This window comes from Cetorhinus maximus, chromosome 1 (genome assembly GCF_964194155.1).
Source record: "Cetorhinus maximus chromosome 1, sCetMax3.hap1.1, whole genome shotgun sequence".
NCBI lineage: Eukaryota > Metazoa > Chordata > Chondrichthyes > Lamniformes > Cetorhinidae > Cetorhinus > Cetorhinus maximus.
The window spans coordinates 247,133,896-247,158,293 of NC_135879.1; the positions used below are offsets into that span (position 1 = coordinate 247,133,896).

At 48.7% G+C, this 24,398-nt stretch overlaps 1 protein-coding gene across 1 annotated transcript in view; it reads left to right on the forward strand.

Moving 5' to 3' along the window:
• The window catches only part of LOC144680030 (disintegrin and metalloproteinase domain-containing protein 19-like), a 73,440-nt gene extending 62,249 nt beyond the window's left edge, over positions 1–11,191 (forward strand). Inside the window, exons 5-6 of the mRNA XM_078541171.1 lie at positions 586–757; positions 10,968–11,191. Coding sequence (XP_078397297.1) covers positions 586–757; positions 10,968–11,057 — 262 coding nt within the window. The 3' untranslated portion in view covers positions 11,058–11,191. The remainder of the gene's footprint in view (positions 1–585; positions 758–10,967) is intronic.
• The last annotated feature ends 13,207 nt before the right edge of the window (positions 11,192–24,398 follow it).

The following is a 24,398-nucleotide window of genomic DNA, read 5'->3' on the forward strand; positions in this document are numbered from 1 at the left end:
CCGGGTCATTCCTGTTCCTGACTCTGTCCCGGGCCATTCCTGTTCCTGACTCTGTCCCGGGTCATTCCTGTTCCTGACTCTGTCCCGGGCCATTCCTGTTCCTGACTCTGTCCCTGGGCCATTCCTGTTCCTAACTCTGTCCCGGGCCATTCCTGTTCCTGACTCTGTCCCGGGTCATTCCTGTTCCTGACTCTGTCCCTGGGCCATTCCTGTTCCTAACTCTGTCCCGGGCCATTCCTGTTCCTGACTCTGTCCCGGGTCATTCCTGTTCCTGACTCTGTCCCGGGCCATTCCTGTTCCTGACTCTGTCCCGGGTCATTACTGTTCCAGACTCCGCTGCGGGCCACTGCTTGGTGCACGACTCCCTCTCTCTCTCTTCTGGGTCAGGCGGTTAGGCTGGTCTTCAATTTATCCTCTCCCTTCTGCTCCCAGTTGTTCTTTGGTCTGCTTCTGCTGCCAACTCTCCCTTCATGTAAATCCAGAGATAATCCCCCACACAGACTGACACTGACCCACCTTGTAGCAATGGTGACCTCCTTAAATTGTGAATCTGGAAGTTCTAATTTTCTTGTCTCTCCCCTACAGGCAAGTAGTTTGTGGAAGAATCCAGTGTCTTACAGATCGGCCTGTTTCAGTGATGGGAGGACGAGTGGAGGGCGGTATCTTTCTGCCTGGTTGCAGGAAACTATACCCTTCTTATGATGATGCCTACTCTGACTACCTGATTCATGATGGAACAAAGTGCTCTGACAAGCTGGTAATCAATTCATAATCAGTCTTAAACAATGTGAACATGAAAGTAATTGTTACTGTTCCACTCTCCCGATTCAAGTTCATACATTTTCTTTCCCAGTGTTTCATTCTGTACTCTCCCTCACCTGTCCACAGTTAAAGACATATTCTCTTCAGTAATGCTCCTCACCCAGTCCCCTATTCTATACATTCAATTTCTGCCCCTGCTCCCTCATCTTCAATGCCAATTGTTCTGGTTTTATAATTATATAAAGGCACCAATCACTTATATAGGATTGTGCAAACACGTCATGGGTTCATTTGTTAAATTTAGGAATGCCTGAACAGATATACACAGACAGAAAAGGGCTGCAGAGTTGTGTGTTCTGTGCTCTGCTCTGGGCCCAAGTGAAGTTGAAGCTGAATCGCATGACACACTTCCTTCTACTGATGTCATAATGCAATCCCTTAAAGGCATATTGCAGCAACATTAATTTCCTATTTCCCACTTTCCTTCACTTTTCCCCTTCCCAGTTTATTTTCTCCTCCCCATTCAATTCCCCCTTCCCTCTCCTTCACTTTCTATTTTCTCCTCCCTTCTGCTTCCCCTGCCTGCTCCCCATCAGTTTCACCTTTCACCTTTTTCTCTTCTGTTTTCCCATCAACTCCACTTCATGCTTCCATTTACTTTCTTCTCCCTTTTGAGGAGCAGTCCAGGATGCCCATTCCTTAGCCCATTTCCCTGTGACGAAATAGTTTTAAAAACAATGAAACTAAGCTTTTGTTTTCTGGGAAGAGCGTTATAACTTGGATTCCTGGCTGTGACCCAGCTATTTACAATCCATATTGATGACTTGGATTCAGGGATAGAAGGTACTATAGCTAAATTCGCAGATGACACCAAAATAGGCCGGAAAGTAATTTCCAATGAATAAATAAGAAATTTACAAATTGCTATGGACAGGTTAGGTGAATGGGCCAAAATTTGGCAGATGGAATTTAACGTGGATAAGTGTGAGGTTATCCATTTTGGTCGGAAGAATAAAAAAGCGACTTATTATTTAAATGGAGAGAAACTTCAGAATGCTTCAGTGCAGAGGGATCTGGGTGACCTCATGCATGAATCGCTGAAAGCTAGTATGCAGGTACAGCAGGTAATAAGGAAGGCTAATGGAATTTTGGCATTTATTGTTAAAGGAATAGAGTATAAAAATAGGGAAGTGTTGTTGCAACTGTACAAGGCATTGGTGAGACCGCACCTGGTGTACTGTGCACAGTTTTAGTCTCCTTACTTGAAGAAGGATATAATTGCATTGGAGGCGGTTCAGAGGAGGTTCACTAGATTGATTCCAGAGATCCGGGGCTTGTCCTGTGAGGAGAGGTTGAGCAGTTTAGGCCTATACTCGCTACAGTTTAGAAGGATGAGAGGAGATCTAATTGAGGTATATAAGATGCTAAAGGGGATCGATAAAGAAGACGTGGAACGGATGTTTCCCCTTGTGGGGCATTCTAGAATGAGAGGCCATAGTTTTAGGCTAAGGGGTGGTAGATTTAAATCAGAGATGAGGAGAAATTACTTTTCTCAAAGGGTCGTGAATCTGTGGAATTCACTACCTCAGAGTGCAGTGAATGCGGGCGCTGAATAAATTTAAGGAGGAGATAGACAGATTTTTAATTAGTAACAGGTTGAAAGGTTATGGGGAGAGGGCGGGAAATTGGAGTTGAGGCGGAAATGAGATCAGCCATGATCGTAATGAATGGCGGGGCAGGTTCAAGGGGCTGAATTGCCGACTCCTGCTCCTAGTTCTTATGTTCCTTATGTGACTTTTGGCAGAATTTTCCCATTGGCGTGACCCGCACGCCGACGCATAAAAGGCGAGTGTCCTGACGTCACCGCGTGCCATCAAGATATTTCACTGGGTGCACGCGCGATGATCTCCGATGTGCACCCACCATTAATTAACGGGCCACTTAAGGCCCTTGAGGCACCAATTGACGGTGATTTTTTGGGGCCCGTGCAATCTTCGGGTCGGCGCACGGGTGCAACGGGCAGGCGGGTAGGACACATTTGTATAAACCTCATCCACGGGCGGGATAAGAGGGCTCAGTGGGGTCGTGAGTGTGCTCTGTCAAATATTGATGTTTCAAAGTTACTGATACTTTCCTGTGTGATCTGCAATATTTCATAATTTCATAACAGCTGCTTGGTCTGGACTCACAACCTTCAGGTCAGCACTCCGCAGTGAGGAATCATTTCTGGGCCTGAAGGTTTCAGGAAGCCTTCCCTTAGCCTGGGAATGGGAGCTGAACTCTCCACTGGAGGAACCTCCTCTGAGGAAGCAAGGGGCTAGAAGGGGGAGGAGGTCAGGAATACACATTCAGCCTCCAGGGGAGCCACCTTTGGGAGGAGAGGTGCAGGCACAAGGGGCGCAGAGCCAAGAGGTTGTCCAAGGTGGAAGGGGCCGTAGAAGATGCCACTATCCTGCTGCATATACAGGGTATACAGGCGGCGAAGCAGCTACCTCAATATAACTGAGGTGCAGTGCCGAAGGAGGCTCTGACTGTCAAGGGAAACAGTCAACTATATCTGTCAGATAATAGGCCCTGAGATCTCCCCTAACTGTGTGGATGGACACCCCATGCCAGTGGCTCTGAAGGTCACAGTTGCCCTCAACTTCTATGCCTCTGGTTCCTTCTAGGGCTCGGTGGGTGATCTTTGCAGTGTCTCCTAATCAGCTGTCCACACTTGTGTCAAGCAGGTTACAGATGCTCTGTTCAGATGGGGATTGACCTTCATCCACTTCCGTTGGGACCAGGCCAGCCAGACAGAGCGAGCCAGAGGCTTCGCGGCCATTGCTGGCTTCCCCTGTGTCCAGGGTGCTATAGACTGTACACATGTGGCCATCAAGGCGCCAGCAGGTGAACCCGGTGCCTTTGTCAACAGGAAGGGCTTCCACTCCATGAACGTTCAGAGAGTGTGTGATCACAGGTTGCAGATTCTACAAGTCTGTGCAAGGTACCCAGGCAGCTCCCACGACGCCTACATCCTCAGACACTCCCAGGTACCGGGGCTCTTCAGTGCTCCAGCCCAGCTGGATGGATGGCTGCTGGGTGACAAGGTCTATCCCCTCAGAAGGTGGCTCTTGACGCCTCTCCACCATCCAAGAACAGAGGCCGATCAGAGGTACAATAGGAGCCAGGGCTCCACAAGGGCTGTGGTGGAGAGAACCATCGGTCTTCTCAAAATGCGCTTCCGATGCCTGGAACGCTCAGGGGGCGCACTCCAGTACCCCCCAGATCGTCTGTCGCTGATAGTGGTTGCATGCTGCGCTCTCCACAATCTTGTGCTGGAAAGTGGGGACGCAGTGGACGATGAAGATGTCAATGCAGATGCTCGGGCTGCACACGATGAGTCCAGCAGTGAGTCCGAGGATGAGCACACACAGGGAAATGCTGATGGGGTAGATGCTGACCTGGGCATCCTCCAGGGAGGCAGGGACACCCGGGAGGCTTTAATCCAAAGAACCTTCAGCTAGCCCACCACATTTGGACCTCCAGCCTGGGCTGCAGGCTCCATACTCGATACCTGAGTGCTAAATCTGCCTGGATAGGAACATTAACTAAGGGCCCTGTCAATAAAGCTCAATGTGACACAACTCACTCATAACATCATGGGTAACCATCCACCTGCAGAAGAAAAGAGGCAGCCGCAGCCATGGTGACATGTCTGAATTTGATATTGTAACAAAAGGAACTAAAGAAAACAAAATGACAAAGGTGTTAAACATCACACCAATTCATAAACACCTCATCTTGGGCCAACACAAAAGCACCAGTGAGAAACCCGTGGTGTGCCTAAGGTGCCTTATGTTTATGTTTCCGGGTGCTACGTCTAGGTGCTCCCCCGTCGCTGGGAGTGGCACCTGAGACAGCCTGCTCACTCTGCTGTCCTGTTGGCCTCGATGACCTTGGCGGTCGTCCTCTGACCCGTGGAGCCTGTGCTGGCCCTGCCTGGGAGGGAGCAGCCAGTTCCACAGCTGGCACCTCCCCAATCGTCGCAGCCTCACCGGATGCAATGGTCAGTGGGAGAGGGGCGGAGGAGCTGCCGCCCTCACCCGGAGCGCCCTGAGAGGAGCCCGCAGAGACGACAGGCAGCTGCTGCACCGACGTGAGGTTGCTTCGGACCTCCCAGCTCACCGTGGATGGATGGGCACCGAGCTGGGAAACTTGGTGCCCAGACCATCTCCCACACTGGCACTGACCAGCTGAGGTGAGAGCGCATCCCCAGGAAGCCCTGATGGGTCTCCTGGAGGAGCCTCTCCACGAGAGTCGTCACCCTCTCCATGGAGGACGCATGGCACTCAGCCATGTGGCTCATTGTTTCAGCGATAGTCCGGGTAGACTCCTTCACCACGGACACCAAGCCAAGCATATCACCCCCAGACGCTCCCGCACACCCGGCCGCATTTCCTGCATTTGCTGCATCGTGGACGACTCCAGAGGGACATCATCAGGTACCAACTGAGCATGTGCCTGGTCCCCTGCAGTCCTCCGACTGCTGGCGCCATGGGCACTCTCTGTCTCCGCCAGCTCCTCCAGTGACTATGAAGTGCCCTCACCACTGTGCCCTGGGACACTAGCCGATGTCTGAATTCACACCAAGGTGCTAGTATCTGCGCTGGTGCCTGCCTGGCACAGATAGTGTGACGCTGGTGAGACTCCAGGGCCTTCAGGTGTGAGGGCGGCCTCTGCTGCTCCTCCTCCCGGCCCTGCTCCGCTGATGCTGAAAGGAAGAACAAGGACATTGGATCAGTTAACGTGGAGACAATGTCAATGGGCATCCCTGTCCCCCGGATCATTATGCGCCCATCCTTCCATGTTGCAAACTTCAATCACTGAACATTCAGCACAGCTATGCCTGTTGGGAGAACAATGGTGACCTCACTGCTGGGCTAAAATACCTGCCCGTGGCACCCCAGCTTTACCGACACCGGTGGACCTGGGTGCATGGCGCCTCTCCAAATCTAGGGCCTCCTGCTCAAAGCAGCTGAGAATCGCCGCCTGAGCCGGCCCTCCGCCAGTCCTCACCCGCTCGGTGGAATTATAGAAACATAGAAACTAGGAGCAGGAGTAGGCCATTCGGCCCTTCGAGCCTGCTCCGCCATTCATTATGATCATGGCTGATCATCCAACTCAATAGCCTGCTCCCACTTTCTCCCCATATCCTTTGATCCCTTTCGCCCCAAGAGCTATATCTAACTCCTTCTTCAAAACATACAATGTTTTGGCCTCAACTACTTTCTGTGCTAACGAATTCCACAGGCTCACCACTCTCTGGGTGAAGAGATTTCTCCTCATCTCAGTCCTAAATTGTCTACCCCATATCCTCAGACTGTGACCACTGGTTCTGGATTCCCCCACCATCGGGAACATCCTTCCTGCATCTACCCTGTCTAGTCCTGTTAGAATTTTATAGGTTTCTATGAGATCCCCCCTCATTCTTCTGAACTCCAGCAAATATAATCCTAATCCACTCAATCTCTCCTCATATGTCAGTCCTGCCATCCCAGGAATCAGTCGGGTAAACCTTCGCTGCAGTCCCTCTATAGCAAGTACATCCTTCCTCAGGTAAGGAGACCAAAACTGCACACAATATTCCAGATGTGGTCTCACCAAGGCCCTGTACAATTGCAGCAAGACATCCCTGCTCCTGTACTCGAATCCTCTCGCTATGAAGGCCAACATACATTTGCCTTCTTTACCGCCTGCTGCACCTGCATGCTTACCTTCAGCAACTGGTGTACAAGGACACCCAGGTCTCGTTGCACATTCCCCTCTCTCAATTTATAGCCATTCAGATAATAACTTGCCTTCCTGTTTTTCTACTAAAATGGATAACCTCACATTTATCCACATTATACTGCATCTGCCATGCATTTGCCCACTCACTCAGTTTGCCCAAATCACACTGAAGCACCTCTGCATCCTCCTCACAGCTCACCCTCCCACCCAGCTTTGTGTCATCTGCAAATTTGGAGATATTACATTTAGTTCCCTCATCTAAATCGTTAATATATATTGTGAATAACTGGGGTCCCAGCACCGATCCCTGCGGTACCCCCACTAGTCACTGCCTGCCATTCGGAAAAAGACCCGTTTATTCCTACTCTTTGTTTCCTGTCTGCCAACCAGTTTTCTATCCATCTCAATACACTACCCCCAATCCCATGCGCTTTAATTTTACACGCTAATCTCTTATGTGGGACTTTGTTGAAAGTCTTCTGGAACTCCAAATAAACCACATCCACTGGCTCCCCCTCATCAACTCTACTAGTTACATCCTCGAAAAATTCCAGTAGATTTGTCAAGCAGGATTTCCCTTTCGTAAATCCATGCTGACTCTGTCCGATTCTGCCACTGTTTTCCACGTGCTCAGCTATTAAATCTTTTATAATGGACTCTAGAATTTTCCCCACTGCCGACGTCAGGCTGACTGGTCTATAATTCCCTGTTTTCTCTCTACCTCCCTTTTTAAATAGTGGGGTTACATTAGCTACCCTCCAATCTGTAGAAACTGTTCCAGAGTCTATAGAATCTCCTAAAATGACCACCAATGCATCCACTATTTCTAGGGCCACTCCCTTAAGTACTCTGGAATGTAGATTATCAGGCTCCGGGGATTTATCGGCCTTCAATCCCATCAATGTCTCCAACACCATTTCCCTACTAATACTGATGTCTTTCAGTTCCTCTCTCTCACTAAACCCTGTGTTCCCCAACATTTCTGGTATGTTATTTGTGTCCTCCTTTGTGAAGACAGAACCAAAGTATGTATTTAGTTGGTCAGCCATTTCTTTGTTCCCCATTATAAATGCCCCTGTTTCTGACTGCAAGGGACCTACATTTGTCTTCACCAATCTTTTTCTCTTCACATACCTATAGAAACTTTTATAGTCAGTTTTTATGTTCCCTGCAAGCTTACTCTCATACTCTATTTTCCCCTTCTTAATCAATCTCTTGGTCCTCCTTTGCCGAACTGCTCCCAATCCTCAGGTCTGTTGTTTTTTCTGGCCAATTTGTATGCCTCTTCCTTGGATCTAATACTATCTCTAATTTCCCTTGTCAGCCATGGTTTGGCCACCTTTCCTATTTTACTTTCGCGCCAGACAGGAATAAACCATTGTTGCAGTTCACCCATGTACTCTTTGAATGTTTGCCATCGCCTATCCACCGTCATTCCTTTAAGTAATATTTCCCAATCCATCATAGCCAACTCGCGTCTCATACTATCGTAGTTTCCTTTATTAAGACTCAGGACCCTAGTCTCACAATCAACTACATCACTCTCCATCTTGATGAAGAATTCTAGCATATTATGGTCACTCCACAAGGGGCCTCACACAACTAGATTGCCAATTATTCCTTTCTCATTACACAATACCCAGCCTAGGATGGCCTGTTCTCCAGTTGGTTCCTCAATGTTTTGGTCCAGTAAAACATCCTGTATACACTCCAGGAATTCCTCCTCTACGAATTTGATTTGCCCAATCTCTGTGCAGATTAAAGTCATCCAAAATTACAGATGTTCCTTTATTGCATGTGTTTCTAATTTCCTGTTTAATGCCATTCCCAACATCACAACTACAGTTTGAGGGTCTATATACAACCCCCACTAACGTTTTTTGCCCCTTGGTGTTTCTCATACAGATTCCACATCGTTGGACCTGATATCTTTCCTCACTATTGCGTTAAGTTCCTCTTTAACCAGCAATGCAACTCCACCGCCTTTTCCTTTTTGTCTGTCCTTCCTAAATACTGAATACCCCTGGATGTTCAGTTCCCATCCCTGGTCACCCTGCAGCCATGTCTCCGTAATCCCGACTATATCATAACTGTTTACATCTATTTGCGTGGTTAATTCATCCACTTTATTGCGAATGCTCCTCGTGTTAAGGCACAAAGCCTTAAGGCTTGTCTTTTTAACATTACTTGTCCCGTTCCCACTATTTTTCACTGAGGCCCTGTTTGAATCTTGCCCTTGATTTCTCTGACTATCACTTTTCTTATTCCACTTTCTGTCTTATGTTCTTGTCCTTGATTCCCCCTCCTCTGACTACTTGCATAGGTTCCCATCCCCCAGCCACCTTAGTTTAAACCCTCCCCAACCACTCTAGCAAATATTCCCCCTCGGACATCAGTCCCAGTCCTGCCCAAGTGTAACCTGTCCAGTTTGTACTGGTCCCACCTCCCCCAGAACCGGTCCCAATGCCCCAGGAATCTGAAACCCTCTCCTTCACACTATCTCTTCAGCCACGTATTCATCTGATATATCCTGCTATTTCTACTCTGACTGGCACATGGCACTGGTAATAATCCTGAGATCACTACTTTTCAACTTACTTCCTAACTCCTTATATTCTGCTTTTAGGACCTCATCCCTTTTTTTACCTATGTTGTTTGTACCAATTTGTACCATGACCACTGGCTGTTCACCCTCCCCCTTCAGAATGCCCTCTAGCCGCTCTGAGACATCCTTGACCCTAGCCCCATGGAGGCAACATACCATCCTGGAGTCTCGTTTGCAGCCACAGAAATGCCTATCTATTCCCCTTACAATTGAATCCCCTACAACTACTGCATTCCCACACTTTTTACTCCTCCCCTGTGCAGCAGAGCCAACTGTGGTGCAACAAATTTGGCTGTTGCTGCTTTCCCCTGAGAGGCCATTCCCCCCAACAGTATCCAAAGCGGTATATCTGTTTTGCAGTGGAACAGCCACAGGAGATTCCTGCACTGCCTGACTAGTCCTCTTGCCCTGCCTGGTGGTCACCCATTCCCTTCCTGCCTGTGGACTCTTAGCCTGAGGTGTGACCACCTCTCTATACGTGCTATCCACGATACTCTCCCGTCGCGGATGCTCCACAGTGTCCTCAGCTGCCGCACCAGCTCCAAAACCCGGGCTTCCAGGAGCTGCATCTGGAGACACTTCCCACACACATGCTGGCCCCGGGCACTGGAAATGTTCCCGGCTTCCCACATAGAGCAGCAGCCGCACATCACGGTTTTGAGCTCTCCTGCCATGACTTACCCCTTTAAATTAAATTAAACCTTTTGGAAGGTACTTAATATCAAATAATATCAATTACTCGAGGGCCCTTCTTCCCTGCTCCTCGTTGTTACAGAACATAGCCCTTATAAACGATGAACCACAAAATAAGACCTTAAAAACTATAGGCGATAAAAGTGGTAAATACTTTCCCGATCGTACCCAGGTACTCAAAGGATCACCTCATTCCCTCCTCACTGATCTCCCTCAGTCACAAAACTCTAACTTAAGCGCTCTACTGCTGCTCAAAGCTCCAGTGCAGACCTGTTTCCCGTCTGCCAACCAGTTTTCTATCCATCTCAATACACTACCCCCAATCTCATGAGCTTTAATTTTACACACTAATCTCTTATGTGGGACTTTGTCAAAAGCCTTCTGAAAGTCCAAATAAACTACGTCCACTGGCTCCCCCTCATCAACTCTACTAGTTACATCCTCGCAAAATTCCAGTAGATTTGTCAAGCATGGTTTCCCTTTTGTAAATCCATGCTGACTCTGTCCGATTCTGCCACTGTTTTCCAAGTGCTCAGCAATTAAATCTTTTATAATGGACCCTAGAATTTCCCCCACTACCGACGTCAGGCTGACTGGTCTATAATTCCCTGTTTTCTCTCTGCCTCCCTTTTTAAATAGTGGGGTTACATTAGCTACCCTCCAATCTATAGGAACTGTTCCAGAGTCTATAGAATCTCAAAAGATGACCACCAACGCATCCATCATTTCTAAGGCCACTTCCTTAAGTACTCTGGGATGTAGATTATCAGGCCCTGAGGATTTATCGGCCTTCAATCCCATCAATTTCTCCAGCACCATTTGCAGCTCTATTTTTCCTTCTCTGATTTACATTTTCAATCCCCCTCTGAATCCTATATATTCAGTTCAGTTCTCAATTCCCAAATGTTAACTCTATTTCTCTCTGTCAATGCTGCCTGACCTGTTCTGAGTATGTTGAGCATTTCCTGGTTTTATTTCAGGTGTACAGCATCGGCAATAGTCTGCTTTTCTATAACTGTGCCCTGACCCTGATTTGTGATTCTGAACCAGTTAAGATTCGCTCGGGCCCTTACTGGCCCATTTTAAAGCCGAATGACACTGTGACGACATTATTGTTCTGTTTTCAATTTCACAGGTCTGCTACCGGCAAAGATGTGAGGATCCGAGCGTTTTCAAAGTGGAAGAATGTGATGCTACCTGCAATAACCACGGGGTATGGAATTAATCACACTCCATTCAGTCAGGCTGGTAGATTTACTGGAGGGAAATGGGATATTGATATAATGTTAAAACATTATAAAGTATTTGTTTTTTTCTCAGATGGAGTGTTAGATTCAATTCTGGGCATAACACTTAAGGAAAAAAAAATCAAAGATTCAGAAAATTTGCAGGAGGACCTTACTGAAATGGTACCAGTGATGAAAGACTTGATCTAGATGCAGAGCTGTGAGAAGCTGAAGCTGTTCTCTTTATATCGGTGAAGATTAAAGTGAGATTTGGTGGGGATGTTTAATATTATGATCAGTGTTGGTAGAGTAAATGAAAAGAAATTTTGAGTAGCAGAAAAGTTGGAAACCAAGGAATACAATGTTAAGGTAATTCATAAAAAAGCCAGAAGTGACCTAAAGGAATACACAGCGAGTTGTGATCTGGAAGTCTGTACCTGAAAGGACGGAGGAAACTCTTTCAAAATGCATTCATATAGTGCCTGTAAGGTATTGAACCCTGACAATGCGGCTTCACAAGAGTGTTAACGAACCAAATTTGACACATAAGGAGAAATCATAATGGATGACAAAAACTTGCTCCAAGAGGCTTGTTTTAAAAAAATATCTTAAAAGAGGAGAGAATGTGCAAGGCAGAGCAGTTTATGGAGGAAATTCCAGAGCTCAGGGATTCCTTTTTATCATCTCCATATTGCTCCTTGTCGATATGTGGGTTGAAAACAACCAACTCCACCTCGCCTCATCTCAAACTCACCCTGTCTTTAAATTGCCTGACTGCTTGTGTGATATGCAGAATTGAATGAGTAGAAATTTCCTCCGACTAGATATTAGGGAATAATGAAGCCTCTGTTCATCTTCACTGACCACCAATTCCATCCCGCTCCCTGACAACTATCTGAAGTTGAGCTAGATTGTTTGCAATAAAAACAGAGAGTTCTGGAAAAACTCAGCAAGTCTGAGAAACATATTCAAAGACTCTGCTTCCACCAGGAAGAGAGTTCCAAAGACTCACAGCTCTTTGAGTGAAAAGATTTCACCTCATCTCTGTTTTAAATGGGAAACTCCTTATTTTTAAACAGTGACCCCTAGTTCTAGATCCTTCCATAAAAGGAAACACCTTCTCCACATCCATTCTGTCACGGCCCCTCAGGATCTTATATGTTTCAATCAAGTCCCCTCTTACTCTTCTAAACTCCAGTTGATACAAGCCTCATCTGTCCGACCTTTCCTCATAAGACAACACGCCCATTCCAGGTATTAGTCTGGTAAACCTTCTCTGAACTGCTTCCAATGTGTTTACATCTTTCCTTAAATAAGGAGACCAATACTGTACACAGTACTCCAGATGTGGTCTCACTAGTGCCCTGTACAACTGAAGCATAACCTCCCTACTTTTTTATTCAATTCCCCTCACAATAAACATTCTATTAGCTTTCCTAATTACCTGCTGTACCTGCAGACTAACCTTTTGTGATTCATGCACTCGGACACCCACATCTCTCTGCACCTCAGAGCTCTGCAATCTCTCACTATTTTGATAATAAGCTTCTCTTTCATTCTTCCTGCCAAAATGGACAATTTCACATTTTCCTACACTATACTCCATTTGTCAGATCTTTGCCCACTCACTTAACCTATCTATATCTTTTTGTAGCCTCCTTGTGTCCTCTTCATAACTTACTTTCCTATCTTTGTGTCATCAGCAAATTTGGAAGCCATCCCACCCATCCCTTCATCTGAGTCATTTATATAAAGTGTAAACAGTTGAGGTCCCAGCACTGATCTGTGTGACACATCACTCGTTACATCCTGCCAACCTGAAAAAGACCCATTTATGCTCACTCTCTGCTTCCTGTTAGCCAGCCAATCTTCTATCCATGCCAATATGTTACCCCTTACACCGTGAGCTTTTATTTTACACAATAACATCCGATGTGGCACTTTATCAAATGCCTTCTGGAAATCTAAGTACAGTACATCCACTGGTTCCCCATTATCCATAGCGCGTTACTTCCTCAAAGAACTCCAATAAGTTCTTAAACAGGATTTCCCTTTCACAAAATCTTAAACATGATTTCCCTTTCACATATCCACATCATCACAAGACCACCTATTTCTACCTCCATAGTATCTCAACTCTTACCCTGCCTCAGCTCATTTGCTGTTGAAGCCTTCATCAATGCCATGTTCCCTCTGGACTCAATTATTCCAACACAGTCCTGACTAGCCTCCCATCTTCTATCCTCAGTGAAATTGAGGCCCTGAAAAACTCTGCTGCCCATGTCCTAACACAATCGCACCCATCACCACACTGCTCTCTGACCTATATTGGCTCCTGGTTAAGAAATGCATCAATTTCAGTATTTTCATCCTTCTTTCAAATCCCTCCATTGACCTCACTCCTCCCCATCTCTGTAGCTTTCTCAAACTCTCCAAGGTACAAACATATGCACATATAAATTAGGAGCAGGAGGCCATTCAGCCCCTCGAACTTGCTCGCCATTCTATAAGGTCATGGCTGATCTGATTGTGACCTCAACTCCACATTCTGCCTACACTCAATAACCTTTGACTCACTTGTTAGTCAATAATCTATTTATCTTTGCCTTAAACATATTCATTGACCCTGTCTCCACCACTCTCCGGGGGAGAGAGTTCCAATGATTCACAACCTGCTGAGAGGAATGATTCCTTCTTATCTCTGTCTTAAATGGAAAACCCCTTATTTTTAAAATGTGTCCCCTAGTTCATGTCTCCCCAATAAAGGGAAACATCCTTTCAGCGTCCACCCTGTCAAGTCCCCTCAGGACAGCAATGATTCAAGATGGCGGCTCACCACCACCTTCTCAAGGGCAATTAGGGATGGGCAATAAATGCCAGCTTAGCCAATGACACCCACATCCCGTGAATGAATATTGTAAAAGGATCATACATGTTTCGATAAGATCGCCTTTCATTCTTCTAAACTCCAATGGATATAGACCCAGCCTGTCCAACCTTTCCTCGTAAGGTAACCCATATCCCAGGTACCAGACGAGCGGATCTTCTCTGAATTGCTTCTAATGCATTTCTATCCTTTCTTAAATAAGGAGATCAAAACTGTACACAGTACTCTAGATGTGGTCTCACCAACGCACTACAGAACTGTGGCAAAACATCCCTGCTCCTGTACTCGAATCCTCTGGCTATGAAGGCCAACATACCATTTGCCTTCTTTACCACCTGCTGCACCTGCATGTTTACCTTCAGCGACTGGTGTACGAGGACACCCTTGTCTCATTGCACATTTCCCTCACTCAATTTATAGCCATTCAGATAATAATCTGCCTTCCTGTTTTTGCTACCAAAATGGATAACCTCACATTTATGCACATTATACTGCATCTGCCATGCATGTGCCCACTCACTCAGCTTGTCCAAATCACACTGAAGCATCTCTGCATCCTCCTCACAGCTCACCCTCCCACCCAGCTTTGTGTCATCTGCAAATTTGGAGATATTATATTTAATTTCCTCATCTAAATCATTAATATATATTGTGAACAGCTGGGGTCCCAGCACCGATCCCTGCGGTACCCCACTAGTCACTGCCTGCCATTCGGAAAAAGACCTTCCGAAAGCCTTCTGAAAGTCCAAATAAACCACATCCACTGGCTGCCCCTCATCAACTCTACTAGTTACATCCTCGAAAAATTCCAGTTGATTTGTCAAGCATGATTTCCCTTTCATATATCCATGCTGATTCTGTCCGATTCTGCCACTGTTTTCCACGTGCTCAGCTATTAAATCTTTTATAATGGACTCTAGAATTTTCCCCACCAACGACGTCAGGTTGACTGGTCTATGATTCCCTGTTTTCTATCTGCCTCCCTTTTTAAATAGTGGGGTTACATTAGCTAAATCCTCAATGTGCTAAAAAGTACACTGACAACCAAAGGAAGGAGGTGTTCCTATCTTTTTGTTTTTTCTAATTTTTTTCACCCAGTAGGAATGGGTTCTTGCTCTATTCTTGCTCTACTACAGGGGAAGAAGTTAGCTGTTTGGTGAGTATCTGGTCAGTGTTTAAGGCCTATTCCACTCCTAAGGCTTAAAATAGCACAGGAATTTGTGGTAAGATTAATAAAATACATAAAAGAAAATAAATTGGATAAAATAATTAGTTAATTAATGAAAACACATTAAGGATGGCAGGACAGGTGATGTGCCAAGGCTGCAGCATGTGGAAGTTCCTGGATAACATTGTGATCCAGAGCAAACACGTCTGCAGTTAAGTGTTTGCGGTTTGAGGAACATTGTCTCAGAGTCATTGAGCTGGAGGCTGAGCTGCAGACACTGCAACACATCAGGGAGGGGAAAGTTACCTGAATGCTTTATACCAAGAGGCAGTCACACCTCTTAGGATAGGGTCTTCTGATTTGGTCAATGGTCAGGGACAGGAGGGTGTGACTGTGAGTGAGGCAGGTAAAGGGACCCAGGGGGCAGCAGTACAGGAGTGTAAGCCTCTGCAATTGTCCAACAAGTTTGAGGTTCTCTCAGCTTGTTTAGATGAGAGTGGGGGCTGCTGGGTGGGTAAGCAGACTGTGGTAGCACCGTGGTACAGGAAGCTATTCAAATGAGGAAAGCAAAAAGGAATGTAATGGTGGTAGGGAACAGTATAGTGAGGGGGATTGACACTGTTCTTGGCAGTAAAGAGCGAGAGTTTAGAAGACCCAGTGCCAGGGTTCGGGACATCTGCTCAAGGCTGGAGAGGAAGTTACAGTGGGAGGTGGAGGGTCCAGTTGTCATGGTCCATGTAGGTACCAACAACATAGGCAAGACAAGGAAGGGGGTTCTGCATAGTCAGCATGAGGAACTAGGCACCAAATTAAGAAGCAGAGTCTCAAAGGCAATAATTTCTGGATTATTACCTGAACTACATGCAAACTGGCAGAGGATAAATAAGATTAGAGAAATGAATGCGTGGCTCAGAGAATGGTGTGGGAGAATTGGGGTCTGGTTCATGGGGCACTGCCACCAGTAGTGGGGAAAGTGGGATCTGAACCGTCAGGGCAGTCTGGTATTCTAGCGAGCCACATAACTAGGCAAGTAGAGAGGGTTTTAAACTAAATAGTGGGGGCAAGGGATCAAATTTGAGAAGATGTGGTAAAACAAAGAGGAGAGACAAGGTGAGAAAGAAAGACACAAATATGGGAAATGATAAACAGACCATGACAGGTAGGGACAGAGAGTACAAATTTAAGAGTAAGTCAACAGATAAAGTGAGAGGTTGCAAAATTAATAAAAGGACAAAACTAAAGGCTCCATATCTGAATGCACGCAGTATTCGAAACAAAACAGATGAACTGATAGCACAAATCGAAATGAATAAATGCGATCCGATGCCCATTACAGAGACATGGCTACAGGATGACATAGATTGGGACCCGAATATTGAAGGGTACATGACATTTCGGAAGGACAGGAAGCTAGGAAAGGGTGGAGGGCTGGCTCTGTTAACTAATGATCGGATTAACTCTTTATAGAGGGACGATCTAAGTTTAGGAAAACAGGATGTAGAAACAGTTTGCGTTGAGATGAGAAATGATAAAAGCAAGAAGTCACTTGTGGTAGTGGTGTACAGGCCCCCTAATTGTAAACATTTGGTAGGACAGAGTATAAAGGAAAAGATAATCGGGGCTTGTCAGAAAAGTATAGCAATAATCATGGGAGATTTTAATCTATACAGTGGAAAAATCAGATGGGCAAAGGTAGTATAGATGAGGATAAAAGCAAAATACTGCGGATGCTGGAAATCTGAAATAAAAACTGAAAATGGTGGAAAAACTCAGCAGGTCTGGCAGCACCTGAGGAGAGAGAAACGGAGTTAACATTTTGAGTCCTTATGACTCTTCTTCAGAGAGGCTGCCAGGCCTGCTGAGTTTTCCAACATTTTCTGTTTTAAGTATAGGTGAGGAGTTCATAGAAAGTTTTTAGGATAGTTTCTTGGAACAGCACAATCTGTGCCAACTAGAGGGTAGGATATGCTAGGCCCGCTATTGTGTAACGAGATAGGATTAATTGATAACCTCACAGTGAAGGCACCCCTAGGTAATAGCGATCATAATATGGTTGAATTTTACATTCAGTTTGAGGAATAAAATAGTGGGTCCAAGACAAGTATCTTAAACTTAAATAAGGGCAATTTTCAGGCCATGAAAGCAGAGCTCGCTAAAGTGAACTGGAAAACAAGGTTAAGGGATAGGTGAATAGAGATACAGTGGCACATATTGAAAGGGATATCATAGTACACAGAATAGATACATTTCAACGAGAAAGAAAAATTCCAAGAGTAGGACCCACCATCCGTGGTGAACAAAAAAAGTTAAAGGCAGCATCAAACATAAAGTAAAAGAACATACATACGGACAGACGAATTAGGAGCAGGAGTAGGCCATTCGGCCCCTCGAGTCTGCTCTGCCATTCAATAAGATCATGTCTGATCTGATTGTAATCTCAACCCCACATTTCTCCCTACACCCAATAACCTTTCACCCCCTTGTTAATTAAGAATCTATCTAGCTCTGCCTTAAAAATATTCAAAGACTCTGTTTCCACAGCCTTTTTAGAAAGAGAGTTTCAAAAACTCACTGCTGTCTGAGCTGGTTCCCACAGCCCTTGATCTCCCACTCTCCTCCCAAACTCCCACTCTCCCCTCAAACTGCCGCTGCCCTCAATCTCCCACTCTGCTCTCAATCTCCTTCTCCTTTCAATCTCTCACTGCTCCCAATCTCCCAATGCTTTCAATCTCCCGCTGCTCTAAATCTCCCAATGCTCTCAATCTCCCACTCTACTCTCAATCTCCCACTGCTCACTATCTCCCACTGTGCTCTCAATCTCCCACTGCTCTAAATCTCCCACTGCTCTAAATCTCCCAATGCTCTCAATCTCCCAATCTCCCACTCTGCTCTCAATCTCCCACTGCTCACTATCTCCCACTCTGCTCTTAATCTCCCACTGCTCTCAATCTCCCACTGCTCTAAATCTCCCACTGCTATCAATCTCCCACTGGTCCCAATCTCCCACTGCTCTCAATCTCCCTCTGACCTCAATCTCCCAATGCGCTCAATCTCCCGCTGCTCTCAATCTCCCTCTGCTCTGAATCTCCTGTCGCCCTCAATCTCCCTCTGCCCTCAAACTCCTGCAGCCCTCAATCTCCTGCTGCACTCATTCTCTCTCAGCCCTCAATGTCCTGCTGCCCTCAACCTCCCTCTGCCCTCAATTTACTGCTGCCCTCAATCTCCCTCTGCCCTCAAACTCCGGCTGCCCTCAATCTCCCTCTGCCCTCAATCACCTGCAGCCCTCAATCTCCTGTGGCCCTCAATTTCCAGCTGCCCTCAATTTCCCTCTGCCCTCAATCTCCCTCTGCCCTCAATCTCCAGTGGCCCTCAATCTCCTGCTGCCCTCAATCTCTCTCAGCCCTCAATCTCCCTCTACCATCAATCTCCCTCTGCCCTCAATCTCCTGTGGCCCTCAATCTCCCTCTGCCCACAATCTCCTGTGGCCCTCAATCTCCCTCTGCCCTCAATCTCCTGTAGCCCTCAATCTCCCTCTGCCCTCAATCTCCCACTCCTCTCAATCTCCCTCTGCCCTCAACCTCCCTCTGCCAAAACCCCCTATACCCTCAATCTCCCACTCCTCTCAATCTCCCTCTGCCCTCAATCTCCCATTCATCTCAATCTCCCTCTGCCCTCAATCTCCCTCTGCCCTCAATCTCCCTCTGCCCTCAATTTCCTGCTGCCCTCAATCTCCTGCTGCCCTCAATCTCCCTCTGCCCTCAATCACCTGCTGCCCTCAAACTCCCTCTGCCCTCAATCACCCTCTGCCCTCAATCTCCCTCTACCCTCAATCTCCTGCGGCCCTCAATCTCCTGCTGCCCACAATCTCCCTCTGCCCTCAATCTCCCTCTGCCCTCAATCTCCTGCTGCCCTTAATCACTGTTGACCCTCAATCTCCTGCTGCCCTCAATTACCCTCTGCCCTCAATCTCCCTCTGCCCTCAATGTCCTGCTGCCCTCAATCTCCCTCTGCCCTCAATCTCCCTCTGCCCTCAATCACCTGCAGCCCTCAATCTCCTGTGGCCCTCAATTTCCAGCTGCCCTCAATCTCCCTCTGCCCTCAATCTCCCTCTGCCCTCAATCTCCAGTGGCCCTCAATCTCCTGCTGCCCTCAATCTCTCTCAGCCCTCAATCTCCCTCTACCATCAATCTCCCTCTGCCCTCAATCTCCTGTGGCCCTCAATCTCCCTCTGCCCACAATCTCCTGTGGCCCTCAATCTCCCTCTGCCCTCAATCTCCTGTAGCCCTCAATCTCCCTCTGCCCTCAATCTCCCACTCCTCTCAATCTCCCTCTGCCCTCAACCTCCCTCTGCCAAAACCCCCTATACCCTCAATCTCCCACTCCTCTCAATCTCCCTCTGCCCTCAATCTCCCATTCATCTCAATCTCCCTCTGCCCTCAATCTCCCTCTGCACTCAATCTCCCTCTGCCCTCAATCTCCCTCTGCCCTCAATTTCCTGCTGCCCTCAATCTCCTGCTGCCCTCAATCTCCCTCTGCCCTCAATCACCTGCTGCCCTCAAACTCCCTCTGCCCTCAATCACCCTCTGCCCTCAATCTCCCTCTACCCTCAATCTCCTGCGGCCCTCAATCTCCTGCTGCCCACAATCTCCCTCTGCCCTCAATCTCCCTCTGCCCTCAATCTCCTGCTGCCCTTAATCACTGTTGACCCTCAATCTCCTGCTGCCCTCAATTACCCTCTGCCCTCAATCTCCCTCTGCCCTCAATGTCCTGCTGCCCTCAATCTCCCTCTGCCCTCAATCTCCCTCTGCACTCAATCTCACACACCTCTCAATCTCCCTCTGCCCTCAACCTCCCTCTGCCCAAACCACCTCTACCCTCAATCTTCCACCCCTCTCAATCTCCCTCTGCCCTCAATCTCCCATTCATCTCAATCTCCCTCTGCCCTCAATCTCCCTCTGCCCTCAATCTCCCTCTGCCGTCAATCTCCCTCTGCCCTCAATCAAACTCTGCCCTCAATCTCCCACTCCTCTCAATCTCCCTCTGCCCTCAACCTCTCTATACCCAATCCCCTCTACCCTCAATCTCCTACTCTTCTCAATCTCGTTCTGCCCTCAATCTCCCACTCCTATCTATCTCCCTCTGTCGTTAATCGCCTGCTTCCCTCAATCTCCTACGGCCATCAATCTCCCACCCCTGTCAATCTCCCGCTGCCCTCAATCTCTCGCTGCCCTCAATCTCCTTCTGCCCTCAATCTCCCTCAGCCCTCAATCTCCCTCTGCCCTCAATCTCCCTCTGCCCTCAACCTCCCTCTGCCCAAACCCCCTCTACCCACAATCTCCCACTCCTCTCAATCTCCCTCTGCCCTCAATCTCCCTCTGCCCTCAATCTCCCTCAGCCCTCAATCTCCCTCTGCCCTCAATCTCCCTCTGCCCTCAATCTCACACTGCCCTCAATCTCCCACTCCTTTCAATCTCCCTCTGCCCGCAACCTCCCTCTGCCCAAACCCCCTCTACCCTCAATCTCCCACTCCTCTCAATCTGCCTCTGCCCTCAATCCCCCATTCCTCTCAAACTCCCTCTGCCCTCAATCTCCCTCTGCCCTCAATCTCCTGCTGCCCTCAATCTCCCACGGCCATCAATCTCCTGCTGCCCTCAATCTCTCTCTGCCCTCAATCTCCCTCTGCCCTCAATCTCCCTGTGCCCTCAATCTCCTGCAGCACTCAATCTCCTGCAGCCCTAAATCTCCTGCAGCCCTCATTCTGCTGCTGCCCTCAATCTCTCTCAGTGGTCAATCTCCTGCTGCCCTCAATCTCTCTCTGCCCTCAATCTCCCTCTGCCCTCAATCTCCTGTGGCCCTCAATCTCCTGCTTCCCTCAATCTCTCTCAGCCCTCAATCTCCCTCAGCCCTCAATCTCCCTCTGCCCTCAATCTCCCTCTGTCCTCAATCTCCCTCTGCCCTCAATCTCCTGCTGCCCTCAATCTCTCTCAGCTCTCAATCTCTCTCTGCCCTCAATCTCCCTCTGCCCTCAATCACCTGTGGCCCTCAATCTCGCTCTGCCCTCAATCTTCCACTCCTCTCAATCTCCCTCTGCACTCAACCTCCCTCTGCCCAAACCTCCTCAACCCTCAATCTCCCACTCCTCTCAATCTCCCGCTGCCCTCAATCTCCTTCTGCCCTCAATCTCCCTCTGCCCTCAATTTCCCACTCCTCTCCATCTCCCTCTGCCCTCAATCGCCCTCTGCCGTCAATCTCCCACTCCTCTCAATCTCCCTCTGCCCTCAATCTCCTGCTGCCCTCAATATCCCTCTGTCCTCAATCTCCCGCTGCCCTCAATCTCCCTCTGCCCTCAATCTCTGTCTGCCCTCAATCTCCCTCTGCCCTCAATTTACTGCTGCCCTAAATCTCCCTCTGCCCTCAATCTCCTGCTGCTCTCAATCTCCCACTGCCCTCAATCTCCCTCTGCCCTCAATTTCCCTCTGCCCTCAATCTCCCACTGCCCTCAATCTCCCACTCCTCTCAATCTCCGTCTGCCCTCAACCTACCTGAGCCCAAACCTCCTCTGCCCTCAATCTCCCACTCCTCCCAATCTCCCTCTGCCCTCAATCACATTCTGCCCTCAATCTCCCTCTGCCCTCAATCTCCCTCTGCCCTCAATCTCCTGCTACCCTCAATCTCCCTCTGCCCTCAATCTCCCTCTGCCTCCAATCTCCCACTGCACCCAATCTCCCACTGCTCTCAATCTCCTGCCGCCCTCAATCTCCTACTGCCCTCAATCTCCCTCTGCCCTCAATCTCCCTCTGCCCTCAATCTCCCTGGGCCCTCAATCTCCCTCTGCCCTCAATCTCCTGTGGCCCTCAATCTCCTGTGGCCCTCAATCTCCTGCTGCCCTCAATCTCTATCAGGCCTTAATCTCCCTCTGACCTCAATCTCCCTCTGCCCACAATCTCCCACTCCTCTCAATCTCCCTCTGCCCTCAACCTCCCTCTGCCCAAACCCCCTCTACCCTCAATCTGCCACTCCTCTCAATCTCCCTCTGCCCTCAATCTCCCTCTGCCCTCAATCTCCCTCTGCCCTCAATCTCCTGTGGCCCTCAATCTCCCTCTGCACTCAATCTCCCTCTGCCCTCAATCTCTCACTCCTCTCAATCTCCCTCTGCCCGCAACCTCCCTCTGCCCAAACCCCATCTACCCTCAATCTCCAACTCCTCTCAATCTCCCTCTGCCCTCAATCCCCCATTCCTCTCAATCTCCCTCTGTCCTCAAACTCCTGCTGCCGTCAATCTCCCACGGCCGTCAATCTCCTGCTGCCCTCAATCTCCCACTGCCCTCAATTTCCCACTGCCCTCAATCTCCTGCAGCCCTCAATCTCCTGCAGCCCTCAATCTCCTGCAGCCCTCATTCTCCTGCAGCCCTCAATCTCCTGCAGCCCTCATTCTCCTGCTGCCCTCAATCTCTCTCAGATGTCAATCTCCTGCTGCCCTCAATCTGCCTCTGCCCTCAATCTCCTGTGGCCCTCAATCTCCTGCTTCCATCAATCTCTCTCAGCCCTCAATCTCCCTCTGCCCTCAATCTCCCTCTGCCCTCAATCTCCCTCTGCCCTCAATTTCCTGTGGCCCTCAATCTCCCACTACTCTCAATCTCCCGATGCCCTCAATCTCCTTCTGCCCGCAATCTCCCTCTGCCCTCAATCTCCTGCTGCCCTTAATATCCCTCTGCCCTCAATCTCCTGCTGCTCTCAATCTCACACTGCCCACAATCTCCCTCTGCCCTCAATCTGCCTCTGCCCACAATCTCCCACTGCCCTCAATCTCCCTCTGCCCTCAATCTCCCTCTGCACTCAATCTCCCTCTGCCCTCAATCTCCCTTTGCCCTCAATCTCCCTCAGCTCTCAATCGCCCTCTGCCCTCAATCTCCTGCTGCTCTCAATCTCCCACTGCCCTCAATCTCTCTCTGTCCGCAATCTCGCTCTGCCCTCAATCTCCCTCTGCCCACAATCTCCCTCTGCCCTCAATCTCCTGTGGCCCTCAATCTCCTGCTGCCCTCAATCTCCCTCTGCCCTCAATCTCCCACTCCTCCCAATCTCCATCTGCCCTCAATCTCCCTCTGCCCTCAATCTCCCTCTGCCCTCAATCTCCCTCTGCCCTCAATCTCCTGCTACCCTCAATCTCCCTCTGCCCTCAATCTCCCTCTACCCCCAATCTCCCACTGCCCCCAATCTCCCACTGGCCTCAATCTCCTGCTGCCATCAATCTCCTGCCCTCAATCTCCCTCTGCCCTCAATCTCCCGCTGCCCTCAATCTCCCTCTGCCCTCAATCTCCTGCTGCCCTAAATCTCGCTCTGCCCTCAATCTCCCGCTGCCCTGAATCTCCCTCTGCCCTAAATCTCGCTCTGCCCTCAATCTCCCTCTGCCCTCAATCTCCTGCTGCCCTGAATCTCCCTCTGCCCTCAATCTTCTGCTGCACTCAATCTCGCTCTACCCTCAATCTCTAGCTGCCCTCAATCTCGCTCTGCCATCAATCTCCTGCTGCCCTCAATCACATTCTGCCCTCAATCTCCTGCTGCCCTCAATCTCCCTCTGCCCTCAATTTCCTGCTGCCCTCAATCTCGCTCTGCCATCAATCTCCTGCTGCCCTCAATCTTCCTCTGCCCTCAATATCCTGCTGCCCTCAATCTACCCTGCCCTCAATCTCCTGCTGCTCTCAATCTCCCTCTGCCCACAATCACCCTCTGCACTCAATCACCCTCTGCCCTCAATCTCCCTCTGCCCTCAATCTCCCTCTGCCCTCATTCTCCCTCTGACCTAAATCTCCTGTGGCCCTCAATCTCCTGCTGCTCTCAATCTCCCTCTGCACTCAGTCACCCTCTGCCCTCAAACTCCCTCTGCACTCAATCACCCTCTGCCCTCAATCTCCCTCTGCCCTCATTCTCCCTCTCCCCTCAATCTCCTGTGGCCCTCAATCTACTGTGGCCCACTAACTCCCACTCCTCTCAATCTCCCGCTGCCCACAATCTACCTCTGCCCTCAATTTACTGCTGCCTTAAATCTCCCGTTGCCCTCAATCTCCTGTGGCCCTCAATCTGCTGCTGCCCTCAAACTCTCTCAGCCCTCAATCTCTCTCTGCCCTCCATCTCCCTCTGCCCTCAATCACCCTCTGCCCTCAATCTCCTGTGGCCCTCAATCTCCTGCTGCCCTCAATCTCCCTCTGCCCTGAATCTCCCACTTCTCTCAATCTCCCACTCCTCTCAATCTCCCTCTGCCCTCAATCTCCCTCTGCCCTAAATCTC